Source organism: Sphaerodactylus townsendi, linkage group LG17 (genome assembly GCF_021028975.2).
Source record: "Sphaerodactylus townsendi isolate TG3544 linkage group LG17, MPM_Stown_v2.3, whole genome shotgun sequence".
Classification (NCBI taxonomy): Eukaryota; Metazoa; Chordata; class Lepidosauria; order Squamata; family Sphaerodactylidae; genus Sphaerodactylus; species Sphaerodactylus townsendi.
The window spans coordinates 733,515-752,628 of record NC_059441.1 but is presented as its reverse complement, the minus strand read 5'-3'; the positions used below and the strand labels follow the sequence as shown (position 1 = coordinate 752,628).

Below are 19,114 nucleotides of genomic sequence, written 5' to 3'. Positions count from 1 at the left end.
GAATGGCCACTGATCTCCAGACAACAGAAATTAGTTCCCTTGGAGAAAATGGCTTCTTCAGGGGATGAGCTTTATGGTGTCACCTCCCCGCCGAAGTCCTTCCCCACTCTCAAACGTAGTCCTTCCCAGATCCAGCCCCAAATGCCCAGAAATATCTCAATCCAGAGTGGGCAACCCAACAGATAGCAGAAAATAACTGTGGCCTTTGGCCAGACACGATCTCACCATGCCACCTCGTCCACCCAGACATAAAGTCAACCCGTGGTTTATTGAGTTTGGTTTGTAAAACTGGGATTTGGCTCACAGATGATGGTTCAAATTCTGCCTTGTCTTGGTATATGCTGGTTTAGTTGTCTTAGGTCCGGCCAGACATCTCCATCGATGGGATATATTTGTGGACCTCACTGGGGGCAAACCGTGGTTAATTAAAACTAACTGTGGTTAACAAAACACCTTTAAGCCATGGTTACATATCCTGTTTAATGCCCCTTAACTAACCATAATTACTGGGGTGCTGTGTGGTTTCCAGGCTGTATGGCTGTGTTCTAGCAGCATTCTCTCCTGACGTTTCGCCTGCATCTGTGGCTGGCATCTTCAGAGGATCTGATAGTAGGAAAGGAAAGCAAGTGGAGTATATATACTTGTGAGTAAAGGTCAATAGGTGAGGGCATCTGAATAGGAGTGGCCTGGCAAGTGAGTAACAATGAAGTATGTAGCATGTGAGTAACAATGAAGATAGCAAGGGCAATAAGCGAGGGCAATCTGAACAGAAGTAGCCTGTCCTTTGTTCCCTTTGATTGTTTACTGCCTATAGTCATCCTGTGTTTGTGTGGAGCTGATTGGTCACTGTCTTGACTCTAGTGCTTTTCAAAACTGGCAGCCAAGTTCTGTTCATTTTCACAGTTTCTTCCTTTCTGTTGAAATTGTCCATGTGCTTGTGGATTTCAATGGCTTCTCTGTGTAGTCTGACATACTGGTTGTCAGAGTGGTCCAGAATTTCTGTGTTTTCAAATAATATTCTGTGTCCAGGTTGGTTTGTCATGTGTTCTGCTATTGCTGATGAACCATAATTAGTTTACTGGTCCATGTTATCAGTCAGTCACAAGCCTTTATTGGCATAAAATAAACATACAAAATCAGCATACAAAATTTGCCCATTATTGCTCACAATTATAGACACTGGTACTAAAATACTAAAAATATATACATGGTCCTTCTGTAACTATAGGACATTCCTTCAGCTAAGTTAACTCACTTAAACGTCATCAGATACTGACAGAAGCTAGCAAAATTACTGCTGGCTATATGTGGTCATAATACATAGACATTGGTTGGTATTCATCTAGACTTACGTCTATTATTGTTAGCAGAAATTTTGCTACATTCTCACACACTGTGGGATCCATGTTGTTCAAAAGCATAGGTATCTTAAGAGCATCAGTTAGATTGTTATACAGAAATGGGATAAGTGCAGATTGTGACATTCTGATTTTTGCAAACCTTACACAATGAAAGAGGGTATGATCGAGTGTCTCCACCTGACCCATATTGCATGTGGTCCATGTTATATGATCCTAAACATAAAAACAAGCTGCCAGTCCTTATCATTTCGATCCGTTTCATCCTCAAACTGACAACAGACCCACGAGAGAAGGTGCTGTTTTAGGTTTGGTTTGTGGCAACTGGTTTTCAAACCCGAAAGAGAAAAAGGTTCCTATTGGGAGTAATCTTGGCTCAAGCGATCAAGAGTTGATCCAGTTTGATTGAGCCGGAGTGACAGCTGGAATTAGAAATGTGGCTGAGGTATTTGGGAGTTTTTTTAACACAGATTTTGTGAAATGAGGCAAATCACTTGATGAGATGAGATAAGGTGGAGAAGCCTGCTGTGTTAAGCGAGAATTGGGATTCCTGTTTGGGTTGGATATTTGGGGGTTGGGGGTCTGAGGAGGGTAGATTTGGGGAAGGGGAAGAAACTCAGCAAGAGCTCCAGGCCATAGAGTCCACCCCCAAAACACCTATTTCCCTGGGAGCAACTGATCTCTGAAGTCTGGAAATCTGACGAAGGTAGCATGAACTCTTGAGAACTTATGCCCTGAAAATATTTTGTTCTGTGATGTGCTGCTAGAGGTGAATCTAACTGGAAACCAGTAGTAATTCTGGGACAAGTCCAGTCTTCGTACAATAACAAGCGAAGTGTGAAACAATGGCAAGTTAACAAATAACGTGTTCACACTGGGAACATCTGAATGGTATGAATAAATCTGAATTTTATATTAATATAAGTAGTCTAATACATAAATGAAATCCATGAGTTCAAATCATTACGTCAACATAACTTGGGCTCTCTGCCAAACTTTATAAGTCGTTTTATCAGTTCTAAAAGGTAAAAATAAGAGCTTGATTGCCAACAAGGTTGGATTTGAGGATTTCTGCCTGCTACTTCTTAAAGGGTTAAGTACCCCCAAAAAAGACTTTATACCACATTAAGTAGACACATTTCTTATGATGCAATATGACTCAAGTCATGCTTTGAACATTATGCGACTTGAAGCTTATAACAAACAACTTGATTGCCAATAAGTTTGGATTTGAGAATTTCTGCCTGCCACTTCTTTAAGGGTTAAGTACCCCCCCAAAAGACTTTATACCACATTGTTTAAGTAGACACATTTCTTATGATGCAATAAGATTTGTTATTTGAGCAGAAGACTGTGAATTATTTGCTTTATTTTTTTCCTTTTAAAACTGATAAAACTACTTATAAAGTTTGGCAGAGAGCCCAAGTTATGTTGTCTTAATTAGTTGTACTCATGGATTTCATTTGTGTATTTGACTATTTATATTAATACAAAATTCAGAGTTATTCATACCATTCAGATATTCTCAGTGTGAACACGTTATTTGTTCACTTACAACTCCAGCCCTCACCTGCAGGTTGGCAAGTGCAGTTCCTGTGTTGACTAGCAATATCGGTGAGAGAGCACATAATACCTGTGCTACCGAAGCTGTATTGGTTACCAGTGGAATTCCAAATCAGGTTCAAGGTTTGGGTTTTAATCTTCAAGGCCCTGAACCATCTGGGGCCCTCATATCTAAGGAACCACATCACCCCATCTTGCCTGTGGAGGACCCTTCGGTCCTCTGCAAGTGGCAGGTAGTGGATAACAGCAGGTGTAACTCTAATCTGAAGAACCGGGTTTGATTCCTCAGCCTGCCACTTTGAGTTGTGGAGGCTTATCTGTTGGAACCAGATTAGCTTGTGCACTCCAACACTTCCCAGCTGGGTGACCTTGGGCTAGTCACAGTTCTTTGGAGCTCTCTCAGCCCCACCTACATCGCAGGGTGTTTGCTGTGGGGGAAAAGAGATTGTAAGCCCCTTTGAGTCTCCTTACAGGAGAGAAAGGGGGATATAAATCCAAACTCTTCTACTTCTGACAGTAATTTCTTTGTGGTTGCTGGCTCCAAGGACATTAGGTTCCGCCGGCATCTATAGCTGGCATCTTCAAAGCCATGTCACAATAAGACACGCCTCTTGCTGTGACATGCCTCTGAAGATGCCAACTGTAGATGCAGGGGAAATGTTGGGAGCAAAAACTACCAGACCATGGCCACACAAACCTGGAAAACCTACACCTCCTACCCCCCCCTCACCCCCCCCATCTCCCTACAGAGCTGGAACAAATCAATCAACTAATGCTCCACTTAGACAAGGCTGACAATAATCAACAGAACTTTCAAAACTATAACAGCATAATTGTTAACGTCAGCTGGACTTGAATGAGGAAACATCTGCTACGCATTGTGATATCGCTTCCCTACAAGCCATTTCAGGTTACAGACCAGAAAGGGGGATTAGCCAAAGTTTTCCTCCCCAAATTCCAGCATGGTTTCACTCACAGCCACCCTTTGACCTGCCCGAGCTATAAATACTTCCAAGTCAGGCCTGGTTTCTTTGCTGCTGGAGGAACCGCCAGCTTTTCCAGCTCTCTTATCAGTCCCGCTGCATTTAGCCGCCCGCCACGAGTGCTGGGCTCAGAGGAAGCCAAAGGCTGGATAGTCTTAAGGTGTCAAATGGGATGTCTGTGTTAGCTCCATAGCATTACTCAACTCTAGCCTGGCTCCTGAACGCCCCTATGGTCTTGGGATGCATGCAGAGGTGGGATCCAGCAGGTTCTCACCAGTTCCCAAGAGTGGGTTACTAATTATTCGTGTGTGCCGAGAGGGGGGCTACTAATTGGGACGGCTTTTCCATCTCCACCTGCTCTCCCCCCTGAAGAGGCTGCATCACTGCCTTGAACGGAAGTTCCATATAGCAATGGCGACTAATCATGTCACTCCCTGAACTGGGTTAATCCCTTTCAGGTACTGCAATTCATGGATTCTCAGCCTTTCGTACCTTTTATCTCGCCAGTCTCTATCAAAGAACCTGTGTGTTTCATCATTGCTGTGTTCAGATTTGTGAGTTGGGGCCTTTTCTATAATGGGATGATGATTTAGAAATGATCTGGTGCAAAAAAAATTGGGGGGGGGGGTCGTGGTGGGGTGGCTGCCCATGGGGGGGGCATTCAACTCAGGTTTTGCCCAGGGTTCAGGTTTGCTTAGATATGCCTCTGCCCCCTTTGCTGAGAGGGGGGCTGGCAGGCAAGGGAACCTGTTACTAAAATTTTTGGATCCCACCACTGGATGCATGGGTTGTGATTGTCCTGGGATCAGTTGCTGACTTCTCCAGTTAGTAGGATCAGAGAAAAGGTGATAGGAAAAACCCGGAGCCTAGACAACTCTCCCTGTGACCATACCTGTCAGATAAGGTTGTGATGTGTGGGTTGGGAAGTTATTTGAGATTTGGAGTTAGAGACTGAGAAGGGTGGAGTTTGTGGTCTGTTTCTTATTTCATTCGCACCCTGCCTTTTCCTCTAATGGGGACCCAAAGCAGCTTCCGTTATCCCGCTTTCCTCCATTGTATCCTGACAACACTCCTGCAAGGTAGGTTAGGCCCATGGTCACCCGGAAAACGTCCACAGCAGAGTAAGAATTTGAACCCGGACTGAGAGCCAGTGTGGTGTAGTGGTTAATCAGATAGCTCAGACCTGACACAGGGTCACAAGCTGAAGCTTTCTCTCAGTCCCACTTCATTACAGGGTGGCTTATTGTGAGGGGAAGGGCAAGGATTGCAGCCCTTTGAGTCTTCCAGCAGAGAGGCAAATCCAAACTCCTTCTCCTCCTCCTCCTCTTCCTTCTCTTCTTCTTCTTCTTCTTTCTCTCTCTTCTTCTTCTCTCTTCTCTGAGCAGATGCTAATCTGGAGTAGTGAATCAGGGTTTGACTTCACTGCCACTCTGAGCTGTGGAGGCTTGTTTGGTGAACTAGATTAGCTTGTGCACTCCAACACATGCCAGCTGGGTGATCTTGGGCGACCCACAGCCCCACTCACCTCACAGGGTGTTTGTTGTGGGGGGAGAAGGAGATTGTAAGCCCCATTAAGCCTCACAGGGAGAGAAAGGGGGATATAGTCAAAAACTCTTCTTCTTCTTTCTAGGTTCAGATGTAACGACCTTAGATGGACCAAGCACCCCACCCTCAGCCCCGCCAGTATGGCCAATTGGCCAGGCTAATGGGAATTGTAGTCCATAACATCTGGAGTGCCAAAGGTTCGCCACCACTGTTCTAGGTACTAGACCAACACTCAACCACTATTACACACTAGACAGTGTTGTGAATAGGGCTACCACATGCATGAGTTCATGTGTCTTTTTGCTTTTCTAGTGAATCAGAATTCATATATATTCAGAACTGGACAGAATATATATATTTTCTGTCCAGTCATGCATGACTTACAGGGATGACTAGTGGAGTTTTTAAGACAAGAGTCATCCCAGAGTGCCAGCAAAGAAACTCACCCCCTCCGTGCCTGCTGCGGTATTGACCAGTTGATGTGTTTCTGCATCAATGCGTCTCTGGCCTAGTTCTCACCAAGGTGATAAACCTATATCTTGTACCACTTCAAACTGTGGGGGGCCCTCACGTGACTAAATGCTCCATCATCAGAAATAGTGTGTGTGTGTGTGTGTGTGTGTTTCACTACGGGAGGAGGAAGAAGAAGAAGAAGAAGAAGAAGAAGAAGAAGAAGAAGAAGAAGAAGAAGAAGAAGAAGAAGAAGGAGGAGGAGGAGGGGAGTTTGATTTCTATATCCCCCCCCCCCCTTCTCTCCTGTGCAGGAGACCTCAAATAATCTCCTTGCCCTTCCCCCCCCCTCACAACAAACACCCTGTGAGGTAGGATGGGGCTTGAGAGAGCTCCAGAAGCTGTGACTAGCTCCAAGGTCACCAGCTGGCGTGTGTGGAGGTACAGGCTAATCTGAATTCCCAGATAGTTTCCACAGCTCAGGGCGGCAGAGTTGGGAATCAAACCCGGTTCCTCCAGATTGGGATACTAATGAGCCCTTAACCTCCCACGCCACTGCTGCTCCAGGAATTTGAATTCAAGGAAAATAACTCCACAGCGGTAAGTGCGGCTGTTTGTGCACACAACATGGCTCTTGGTCTGGGAAAGTGTCATCGAATGCAGGGGCCAACCCATGGTGACCCCTCGTGAGGTTTTCGAGGCAAGAGACATTCAAAGGTGGTTTCATGCATTGACCTACCAGACAAGCAACCCAGGGCTTCCTTGGTGGTATCCCAATCAAGTACTAACCAGGGTCTACCCTGCTCAGCCTCTGAGATCCTACAAGATCGTGTACCTTCTTGTAGGAGCCGGTATACTGTAGTGGTTAAGTGCAGGTGCACTCTAATCTGGAGAGCCGGGTTTGATTCCCCGCTCTGCCACTTGTGTTGTGGAGGCTTATCTGGTGAACCAGATTAGCTTGTGCACTCCAACACATGCCAGCCAAGGGACCTTGGCTAAGCCAGTTCTCAGGCCTGTCAGCTCCAATCTAATCACAGGGTGTTTGTTGTGAGGGGAGAAGGGAAAGGAGTTTGTAATCCTTTTGAGTCTCCTTACAGGAGAGAAAGGGGGTGGGGATATAAATCCAAACTCTTCTTCTTCCATTTTATTCTCACAACCACCCTTTGAGGTAGGTCAGGCTGAGAGAGTGAATGGCACAAGGACACCCAGCAAGCTTTTAAACCCAGGTCTCCCAGATTCTTATCCAATACTCTTAACCACTATACCCTTATAATTAATGCACTATAATGCTATTATTTATTATAATATAAATCATATTTAAAGAATGATTGGTCAAAACATGGTGATTGAAGTGTGCAAATAGCAGCTTGTGGATATCATTATATAACCCAAAATGGGAATCTGTTTCTTGGGTTTGTATGTGAGTGTGGGTTACTGGTTAATAGGGACGGAAAGTATTCTTGGGACTAGAGGGTTCCCATATAAGACTGCTGGAGTGGTGCAGAAGAGGAAAGCAATTTTGTCCTTGGGGCCATTGAAATTCATATTCTTGGAGAGGCGGGGCAAATAGGAGTCAGCCTCGGTCTGGTGCTATTTCAATAGTTAGCAGCAAATCTGTGCTTGTACCCATTGCACTTATAAACATCACCCCATCACGGTTTCCCTGGTGGGTACATATTTTTGGTGGTATCTCGAAAAAATTAATCCACACCTTACATTGTACCAGTCCAGCTGAAAATATAAATATTTCATTTTATTGCCTTAGCTCAAAAAGGCTATAGCGAAACAACAGAAATTAAAAGACGGGAAACAAAACAAGGCAATCCAAAGCCTCGTGGCATCTGATTTTCAAGGTATCAACGTTTGAGAGTCAAGGCATCCTTCTAGACACCAGTAGAGCAGAAATGGAGATATCCGTGTCCTTTTATCCTAGTCAGAAGGGGGGGGGGGGAGTATTGCAAAGAATGCTTGTAGGATGCAAACGTCCAGTGCGTTTTGCAATCGGCAGAGGGGAAATGCTGCCCCCCCCCCCCGAAAATTAGCATCTTAGTGAGATAAGAACCCTAAATCCCTATTCAGGCCTGGGGGGGGGGGGTACATTGTTCTAGACCTGTTAATTGAGCAATCCCCCACAAAATATCCATTCGAAGATTAAAATACATGATAAGCATTTAAAACATAACCGAGATAGCTAAAAGGACAGAGTTAACAATAGCTCGCCAGTCCTATAATAATGAGTGATCTAGTATCTAGCTAGTCAAGTATTCATTGACAAAACTTGGCTGCATCTTTATAACCAGGGCTGCTAGCTTCTCCAGTTGCAGCATCACCCGTTTATCTCTGCCTCCAAGGAATATTGCCATATTTTCCCGGTTCGAGAGTCGAGACCAAACGTTTGCAAGACGTCTTCCAACATCTGCATGAACCTTTGTGGCGGTTCTCGATGTTTAATATCCTAAATGCATTCGTTCCAATCCTGTCCATATAAGAAAAAGTTAGTAAGGATACGGTCTTGTCAATAAATAAATAAGGATAAACCTTCAACGGACCTATGGGAGCTGGGCTCATATGGGGGTCTCATGATAACGACCACTCAGTGTTGCCAATTGTTAAGCATCAAGGCGGAAATATAGTGTGTGTGTGTGGGGGGGGGGGCAACCCTTCAAATTCGGGGAGCAGCGAATTGATAGGAATCCTGATAAAAAGAGCCGATCTTGCCCTGTTTAGGATTGATCTGCGCGCCATGTAGTCGATGCGCAAGGGAGGGGGGCGTCGAAAGGGGACCCACTCGGATCTGGGTTTCCTGGTGGCAATTCGGGCTTGCAACCTCGAGCAAACGAGATCCAGAATTGGCAGACACCCCCCCCCCCCCCCCGCCCGCGAACACAGATCTTTTTTGCGAGCCGGTTACTAGCGGTGGGAAATTACGCGCAAAGAACCCGGCGTGTCCTTTTCCATTCAAGGACGAGAGAAACACGCGGAATTGTTCAGTTCTTTTATTTTTAACGTGGAGAAAATAAGATGTCTCACTTTTGGGAGAGGATTTGGGATGGAGGGGGTGTGTGTCTCGTGTCCTTTTTGGCTTCATATGGGTTTACACACACACACACACACACAGGTCCCCCCCCCCCCCCGTGGCGCCCGCCCTACTAGTTCACACGATCCCAGCCTGCTTCTACGCCTTGGAGGATTTTGCGGAGTTTACAGTTGCGCCGGGTCTTTTCACCTTAGCGTGTGAATGCGGGCTTTCGGACACGTGTCAAGTCCTTCTCCAAATTCCTCTTGCTCATCCGCCTCTCTCTGTAGCCGGACAGGATTTCTGGCGCCGGCAGAGACAGCCGCGATCAACTGTTGCCGCGCAGCAAACTGGGGGTCCCTTCCCATGCCTGCACCGGGTAGATCTGAGAGCCCCCCTCCGCCCCAAGGAAACCCCCATCCCTAAGCTTCGGGGAAACCACGCATCTGGCCGTCGGGGCAGGATCCCTGGCGCGTATTCGTTGCGCAGAGATTTCTTTCCCCCGTGGACGACCGTTCAGACGCGCACTCGCCTTCCCCCCCGGGCAGCCTGGAGTGGCACAGTCGTTCGGATGCGTGTAGCAACCAAAGCTCGAGAAGGCCGCCAGTGCCGCTTTTTTTTGGGGGGGGGGGGAACCGAACCCTACACGAGTCCCCCCTTTGCTGGCTCCCCAACACCCCCCACCCCTTTTCTCGCCTCCATGGCAAAGCCCCCGTCGCTCCCGCCCCCTCGAACCGGCCGCGTAAACGAGCCACGGCGGCCAACTGCTCGCAGAGTCCCATTTCCACGCCGAATACCGGATTTGGGGTTTCTCTTTTAAAAACGAAACGAAACCAGGCGCCGGGGTTGAACGTACTCAGTCTCCTGTGGGCCGGGTCTCTGTGGCCAACGGGGAGAGACACGCCTCAATCCGACTTCACCCTATTCCCTCCCCCGTCGCCGCCTTGGCTCCGGAGCGCGCAAACCTTGCCAACCGGCGCCGGAGAATGCGCGCCTCCCGGGCGGGCGAGCTCCCCACGCCTGACCAGATCCGAATCCCCCCCCCCCCAGATCCCCACCCCCACTGGATCCCCACCACCACACACACACACACACAAAATCCTCAGGGGGGGAAAGGTCAAGAAAAGCCCCGCTGGCCCTTTAAGAAAGTTCACTCGGGCAAGTTCATCAAAGTTTAAAAAGTTTCGCGGAAGAAGAAGAAGGGAAAAAAAGGGAAGAGAGGGGGGAGGGGAGGAGAAGGAGAGGGAGGGGGGAAGAGCCCCAAAGGCGACCCCGTCGAGGGCGGGGATTGGCTGGCGGGTTCCCCCGGAGACGGTGATGCAGGGCGGGGGGCCGGCCCTGCCCAGCCCAGCCCGGTGCTGGCGGCGCGTGCAGGCAGAGCCCGGCCAGGCAGCCAGGGAGGGGGCCGCGCGGGGCCCGGCAGCAGCTGCAGCTCGTTGCCAGGCCTTGGCCGCTCATTGGCCGGCTGCATGGGCGCCCCGCTGAAATAGGCGCGCCGCCCCCCCTCGCCCACCTGCACCGCGCACCGCACGCGACCCCCCCTGGCCCGGCCCGGCCCTGCTCACCCGCACCCACCCGCCCCACCTCTCCCACCCCACCCAGCAAGCGAGTGAGGCCAGGGACCCTCAAGAGACAAGGACCCCCCACCACAGCCTCCCCCCTTCGGACCCACCATGAGCAACCTGGCCAAAGAGAACGAGCACAGCAGCAACAACCTCGAGGAAGAGGTAAGGGTGGGGTGGGGTGGGGTGGGGGGTCCTTGTCTCTTTTTTTGAGGGGGGGTCCCTGGCCCTTGGCCAGGCTTGCATGGCCGGCGCTTGGTTTCAGGGCTGAACCGACTTGCCTCAGCTTCACACCCCCCCTTGATGTTGGAAGGGTAGGAGGTGGGGGTCATGGCCCCTGCTGTGGAGGAATGCTGGACTTCTCAGGGCCTGGCCCTTTGCAAAGGCTTAAGGGCAGTGGTTCTCAACCTGGGGGTCTGGACCCCTTTGGGGGGTCGAAGGACCCTTTCCCAGGGGTCGCCTAAGACTCTGCATCAGTGTTCTCCATCTGTAAAATGGATAAATGTTAGGGTTGGGGGGGTCACCACAGCACGAGGAACTGTATTAAAGGGTCGCGGCACTAGGAAGGTTGAGACCCACTGCTTCTTCCCAGCCTTCATTCGCACCCACCCAGGTTCCCAGCCCAAGAGATGGAAGGGGCTTTGGGAGGGCTGAATCTGGCCGCGCTTGCCCACAAAGACCTCCCTCAGCATGGCGGTGTAAGTTTTTCTGTGGTGGGGCGGGCAGGATGCAAAAGCCTTGGGTTGGGGCGGGGAGTCGTCCGTACCTTTTGAGAGAGGTGCGCCAGGTGTTTCTTTTGGAGTGCTTCTGGTGTCCCAAAAGGGCTTTTGTTTAGCAAGACCGGGGATGTTTCTTGATGGCTTTGCTATCCAAACATCTGGCGCGTTTAAGTGAGCAACGGATAGCCGTGGACCCGGGGCAGTGATAGCATTGCAAACTGCCCCGTGTCTGCTCAAGATCTATCATCTTCTATTGGGGAGTGCGTGGATGCGTCCAGTCAGCTTGGGGGAATCTCTGGTGTGACGTCCCTTGGGAAAAAAAGGAGCGCTATTAGTATCATTCTTCCCACCTCAAGTCGCCCACTAGGGTCTTTATTTTTTCTTTGGTATTGGGACTGTGGTGCAGTGTTGGTGGTATTAGAACTGTTATATGCGGCTGGAGCTGGGGAATAAAATTTCCAGGCTAGTGTTGCAGAGGCAGGAAGCCCAACGGGGTGGTCGCTCATGAATTCTGGACTCGCCCTTTCTCTGTCCAGTTAAGTCTTAACACCGGAGCACCTTAGAGACTAACAAGGCTTTCAGGCTATCAGCTTTCAATCACCAAAGCTCTCTTCTTCAGGTATTGCTCTCTAAGGTGTCTTTGAAACCACTTTACTAGCCAGAATCCCTTGAATTGGGCTCTGTGGTGTCAGCTCCTTGCAAATAGGGCCAAAATTCTTACGGAACAACCAGCGTGGACTTCCAAATATCACAAAGTCTGCCAATTGTCGTGTAGCGTTGGACGAAATTGCAGTTTTGTGCATCTTGCTTGTGCCCTATATCTGCGCAGTGCAGGTCAAGCCGTTCATATAAGGCTGTGTTGCCTCCATTTTGCGCGTGTGGCTCTCAAAACACGGTGCGAACCCCAGCTCCTTTGAGCCACAGCGGATCGCTCGGTTCTCCTTCCCCAAAATGGCCGTGTAGCTTTATTGGTGCAGAATGGCGGGCGCCTCTGGTCCCGATTCCTTCTGAGTTGGCTAAAGACACACGGTGCGATGCAGCAATGGTAGTGATCTTTGATTAGGTAATTTCAGTGCTTGAATCCTCAAAACATTGGTGCATATCCCCCCACCCCCTGGGGTCTCTCTTGAAGCCCTTTGTACGAAAGGGGTTATTCCGTAGGGTGTCTCTTCTATTCCTTTCTTCCACCATATATTGGAATCTCCCTAAGTCTGCGGAAGAACATAGCAGCAATATCCATCCTGATGAACTGCATATCTTAATATGGTCAAAACAACTTAATTTGAGGCTTGCATGCTTATCTCTGGCACATAAGATTGGGTGGGGCTTCTCTTGGCGCAACCTGGAAATCACCTTGCTTCTGAAGTCACCTTTACTATCACCTACTTTATCCGTATACCCAAAGGAAAAAATGTCACGCTGCTCCTAGAGTTTATCAGGTTGCTGTCTGCGAAGTGTCCGTGTAGATCCATCAATTCCTGGGATAATTGTCGCATGGTTGATTAAGGGCGGAGGCCACTAAATTATTTGCAGAGTAACGCCGTGTTTAGCACTGGAGCGCCGCATTGCAAGCTTGTGCCGCATGATCCCCTAATGGGTCTTGCAATGTGTGCGCTGTTGGATAAAAAAACTCCAGGAAAAGGAAACAGAACACGGTCTTGTGGTGGTTACGATGCAGAATGCCGTTCTGTGGTTTTCTGGCGGCCATTGCTATTTACGCGGAGGAGTTTGGTGCAGTAAGGCAGCGCTGAGCAGAACGTTAATTGCAGCATACCTGTAGATCAGGTGGGATTCTTGTAAAGAACACTGGAAATAGAGCTCATTCAGGAATTTGGTAGATACCTCAGGAATTGGCTCTATCACTTCTACCAGCATGGCCAATTGGCCATGCTGACAGAGGCTGATGGGAATTGTAGTTCCTGAACATCTGGAGAGCCGCAGGTTCCCTACCCCTGGTCTACCTTATGTGGTGCTTAATGCCATTAAGTCATGCACTCGCTCCTAACTAGCGTCAACGAATTCTGAATATTCCACGCTTGCTTTAGAAATGTAAAAGTCATTGGCGGACTGTGGAAATTGTGGTAAAAAAATAAACAGCCACCCGAGCCCACCCTGTGGGAAAGACTGTGCTAGGGATATTTCCTCCCAAATAATTTTTAATTGCAATGAAGGAAGCAGAGAATTCTTTCTGTTGGTCTCGACCTTGCTCAGGGTTAGTTAACGCTTAGTTCTGGGTGGGATAGCCATGTTAGTTGGCTGCAGCCAAAATAAATTGGGGGGGGGGGGGTGTCTTAAGGCAACTTTAATGAGCTGTCGTTAAACCAGATTAAGGAAGAGGCCAGTGCTGGGCATAATTCAGTCTCTGGTGGAGTACTTCTAAATCTGATGTCTGCCGCACACTCTTAAAGGTGTGAAGAATGTAGCCGTGGTAATGCAAGAAGCCAGACATTTTAAGCGTTGATGTGCATTTTGGAGTACCATTCTGCAAATGAATAGAAGTTCCTAGATGAGGGATTGGTCAGAAGATTTATTTATTTTTATTCCTTCGTTTGAACCCTGCTTTTCCCTCCAACAGCTTACATCCTTCTCCGCTCTACTTTTCCTCACAACAACCCTTTGAGGTAGATTGTGTTGAGAGTGTCCGACTGGCCCAAGGTTAGCCATTGAGCTTCCACGGCAGAGGAGGGATTTGAGCTTGGGTTTCCTGGATTCCAATTGGCCATGGTGGCAGGGGCTGATGGGAATTGTAGTCCATGAACATCTGGAGAGCCGCAGGTTGCAGACCCCTGTCCTAGTCGGACGCTCTAATACCAAGTCTGTGTGCATCTCTGTTCTCTATTATATCTGGGGTCCCCTGACATCAGCGGGACCCACCGTTCCCCCCTTTTCTGGGGAGGGTTTTCATGGGAGTTTTAATTGCAGGACGCCACCAGTTCTCTATTGATCGCTGTATTTTAAGAGTTTCAGCATTTATGTGCATTGGAGCCTATATTGTTTATTTATAATTTGTGTTTTGCTTATGTGCTCCATTGGTTGTATTGTCATGTTATGTTGTACACCGCCCAGAGCCCTTCGGGGGAAGGGCGGTATATGGAAAAAATTAATAATAAACAAATAAATAAAATTGTACTGAGTCAGTTTGGACTGGCAGCTCTTCTCCAAGGTCTTGTGAAGAGAAGGATCCTTACCAAAGCTGCCGAAGTCTTTAGTTGGAGATGCTAGAGAGGCAAGGAAGACCCACCTCCACTGACCCACAGCCCCCCCCTCCAATTGCAAAGCACCATTTTTGTATGGGAGAGGTCACAGGTTTGACCGTTGGCATCTCCAGTTAGAAAGTAGTAGCTGTGGGAATGGCTTCAACCTGAGACGGTAGAGAGCTGCTGCCAACCAGAGTACAACCACAGAATCGTAGAGTTGGAAGAGACCTCAAGGGCCATCAAGTCCAACCCCCTGCAATGCACAGTCAAAGCCATCCAGTCTCTGTTTAAAAACATCCAAAGAAGGAGACTCCGCCACACTCTGATGTAGTGTGTTCCACTCTCTAACAGCCCTGACTATCAGGAAGTATTTCTTCAGGTTTAGGATGTGGTTCTCAACCTTCCTAATGCCTTCCTGTATCCTTTAATACAGTTCCTCATGTTGTGGTGACCCCCAACCCTAACATTTATCCATTGTACAGATGGAGAACACCGATGCAAAGAGTCTTAGGCGACCCCTGTGAAAGGGTCATTCGACCCCCAAAGGGGTCGCGACCCACAGGTTGAGAACTGCTGGTTTAGATGGAATCTCTTTTCCTTCATCTTGAACCCATGACTCCTGGTCCTAGTCTCTGGAGCAGCAGAAGACAAGCTTGCTCCCTCACCAACACAACATCCTTTCACATATCTAAACATGGCTATCGTGTCACCTTCTCTTCACCAAACTAAACATCCCCAGTTCCCTAAGTCTCTCCTCGTAGGGCATGGACTCCAGCCCTTTTCCCATTTTGGTAGGCAGTGCTGACCTTGATAGACAAAGTAGCTGAGTATAAAACTGCTTTCTGAGTCTCCGCTCCTGAGCTATAGCTCCTCAATTTGCCACACGGGTTTAAAGGGCAACGTAACTTCAAGGTTTCAGTTCATAGGCTAGGAACAAGACGGCTTCCAGCATTAAGCAAGACTAGGCTACTGGCTATCATTCTAGACCTATAACAGCGTCCTCTCTAAAAGGTGATGGTTATTAGGCTGCCTCCAATTGGAAGAGCTGAACTGTTGGACTCTTGGTGTGCAAAACCTGACCACTGAGCTATAACCCTTCCTTATTCAGTGTGATTTGGCAAGTACCCTTAAAAAGAAAAAAAAGCTGTTCCAAAAATAGACCCCCAAACACGGTTCACTTGAGAGTGCTAATGAGCACAGGGCTTGACTGTTGTTGTTTTTTAATCGAGGCCTTCCATCCCTCTCTCCCGTGAGATTCTATGGTCATTTAGGAGTTGGGTTCCTCCCCGGCTAAAGCGAATTGAATTCGCCACCCTCAATGGTGGCTGTGTCAGTTTGATCTTTATGCCGGGGTAGAAGATGGGGTGATGTTCAAGGGGCCAATTTATTCTACCCTTCTCAGATTAGAACTGTTTTCCAGGGAATTACAATCTCTTTCGTCAGCATGGCCAATTGGCTACGCTGGTAGGCTGGGATGGGAATTGTAGTTCCTGGAACATCTGAGAGCTGTTCCCACCTCAAGCTGTATTGAATAGGGTAATATATATGTCATGTAATATACCTGTCCCTATGGTACAAGAGAATATCATGGGAAGGGAAGGAATGAAGACCCTCTCCCTAATTCTAATCTGGAAAACCAGGTTTGATTCCCTACTCCTCCACCTGAGTGGCAGAGGCTTATCTGATGAACCAGATGCGTGTCCACACTCCTACATTCCTGCTGGGTGACTTTGGACTAGTCACAGTTTTTCAGAACTCTCTCAGCCCCACCTGCCTCTGTTGTGGGGAGAGGAAAGGAAAGGAGCTTGTAAACTACCTTGAGTCTCCTTATAGGAGAGAAAGGTGGGGTATAAATCCAATTTTTCTTCTTCTTCCTCCTCTTCCTAACACTGCTTCAGACTTCAAATGCTATTGTCCTGAATTTGAGTCATGCTAATCCTTTTAGGGATTCAGGGTGTGATTAACCAGATGCTGTACTTGCGTGGTCCTCGGCTTTGCAAGACCAGGAGCCCACTGATAACATTGAGATGGTAGTATAGAACCCTTTGAGGCGTAACTGGAAACCATGTGACCTCATGACAGGAAGGGGAGGAGCCTGAGTTATGACCTCACCATCAGATAAGGGATGCTCGGCTCTTTCAAGTATACTGGGACTGCTGGAGAGGCCATGGAAGATGTCCTAACTGAGGGGCAAGAAGGTCTCTGAGACTGCCTGCACTATAGTCTGACTCGGAAAAAGATGTTAGCAGGGTTGTATATTCCTCCACCACAGAACTCAACGTGCCGGACATTTTTTTTGTTGTGGAATGTTCCACTTGGGTCCTAGTGTCTACCTGGTCCTGCTCTCCACACCCCCCCCCCCCCCTTCATTTGAAAGTTAAAATACTTTTTGTATCAAAATACTTTTACATCTTGCGGCAAGCTACCATGTTCGATAATGCACAAAATAATGGTTCTGACAACGGCAGTGTTTGGGAATGTATTCTAATGCAGAAGCATGCAATTTTCTTGACCTCTTCACCTTAGCTAGCTGTACTAACATCTTTTTCTGAGGCGGAGAATAGGAAAGAATACTCTCCATGACTGACTCTTCTGATGCTTCTTTTAGGAGCCATGGTGTTATACGTGGATATACACCTATAGTGGGATTCCTGGGAAAGGAACTGTGATAAAATATAAATATTAGGTGCCTTAACTATCGAAGAGCCTACATCCTACTCCGTTACAACGCCCTTTCGTCTAACTATACCAACGGGATTTATAACAAGGTACCAACTGAGGGTAGAATTTGCAGTTGTCAAATAGGAGGTGTTGAAAACTCGGAACATATATTATTTGAATGCTCATACTATGATGAGATACATTGGATGCTTCTGTCCTTTGACCAGACAAACTCTCCTTTGGCTAAGAAAGAAAAGGTTAAAATACTGTTATCAGATACCAATAAAAATCTAACGTATTCTGTTGCCAAGTTTGCCTGGATATCAAGTAAAATCAGGAAGGCCCGACAGAGCACTACCGGCTCTGCCAGCTAATCCTTATTATTAATTATTATTATTAGACTGACATTCCACTCATTATCTTGAGCTAATGTTCTGAGTTCCTGAGGCCTATTATCTGCACTTTGTTAACTGTTTTAATCTGTATATTTATAATATCTGTAAATTTTATGATTTTAATTCTTGTGGATCTTGCTGGTCAATGACCGTAAATAAACGATGATGATGATGATATTAGGTGCCTAAACTATAAATATTCTGAGAAGGTTTAGCTGTGGAACATTTTGTTGAGGGAATCGGATCTGATCGCTTCCAGCTCTTACGCTGGTGTAGTTTCTGGCCAAGCGTCGTGAAGATGGTTCGCTCTGACTTGGGTGCAAACCCATCCTTGGTCACGGTGAAGCTGAGCTTGGTCTAACAATGTCTGGGTGGAAAGTAGCGAGGTTGAACGCCCAGACTGCTTCAGTTATAGAGACATCTGAGGAGACCCATCTATTCTAACCATGTGATTAACTTAGTATATTCCTGTGGAAGACATCAGAGGAATTTGCAGAAGTAAAGCAGGTCCTTTTCCCTCAGGAAGGGGAGAAGAAGGATGGAAAATTCTAACAAGGAACAGTCCTTGCTTCTGTTGAGAATTGAAGATTTGGCTGCCACAATTTTTTTATGAGAAGAAGAAGAGTTTGGATTTATATCCCCTCCTTTCTCTCCTGCAGGAGACTCAAAGGGGCTTACAATCTCCTTGCCCTTCCCCCCTCACAACCAACACCCTGTGAGGTAGGTGGGGCTGAGAGAGCTCCGAGAAGCTGTGACTAGCCCAAGGTCACCCAGCTGGCATGTGTGGGAGTGTACAGGCTAATCTGAATTCCCCAGATAAGCCTCCACAGTTCAGGTGGCAGAGCGGGGAATCAAACCCGGTTCCTTTAGATTAGATACACAAGCTCTTAACCTCCTACACCACTGGTTGTTATTTGTGGTGGGTGTTTCCTGTCAGCTCTGAATTGATCTTGGAAGCCTAAGTAGGGTCAACCCCGGTTAGTACTTGGATGGGAGACCCCAAGGAAGTCCAGGGTTGCTCTGCTGAGGCAGGAAATTGGAAACCATCTCTGTTCATCTCTTGCCCCAACGTGGGTGGCTCAGGTTAGCCCAATCTCATCAGAATTCAAGATCTAAGGAGGGCTGGCCTTGATTGGTACTTGGATGGGAGACCACCAACGAAGTCCAAGGTTACTACCTGGAGGCAGGTAATAGCAAACAACCTCTGTTCCTCTCTGGCCTTGGGGTCCCCATAAGTTGCTTGCGAGTTGAAAGCACTGTCCACAACCAGATCAGATCCTCTGAAGATGCCAGCTACAGATGCAGGCGAAACGTCAGGAGAGAATGCTGCTAGAACACGGCCGTACAGCCCGGAAACCACACAGCACCCAACTGTCCACAACCATTTGGCAGAAGGCAGGTTGTCTTGGGTAGGTGTGCTAGGAAGTCAAGAGAGGCTTACTGTTGACTGCAGAAACTTCCTGCGTTTCTGGTGGTGGTATAAAAATGTGGGTGTGTATTGAGAAATTGGGTCCCTGGATGTGCCACAAAGCAAATTCACAGTTGCATCACCGTGTGGACATTTGGTACTGCTCGGTCTTCAGGGTCTACTAGCCAGAGAGTTGAGAAATAGCAAACACCTCTGAAGATGTATTGTCGAAGGCTTTCACGGCCCGAATCACTGGG

The 19,114-nt window shown here is 47.8% G+C and overlaps 1 protein-coding gene across 2 annotated transcripts in view; it reads left to right on the top strand.

Annotated features, from left to right (window-relative positions):
• The first annotated feature begins 10,275 nt into the window (after positions 1-10,275).
• The window catches only part of RBPMS2 (RNA binding protein, mRNA processing factor 2), a 41,020-nt gene continuing 32,181 nt past the window's right edge, over positions 10,276-19,114 (top strand). The window contains exon 1 of one of the 2 annotated variants that reach the window (XR_007243253.1): positions 10,276-10,642. Coding sequence is in view for 1 of the 2 variants with exons in the window: in XM_048481922.1 (XP_048337879.1) it covers positions 10,589-10,642 (54 nt within the window). In the remaining variant the exon portion in view is untranslated. The remainder of the gene's footprint in view (positions 10,643-19,114) is intronic. The other variant, XM_048481922.1, reaches the window with a different exon arrangement.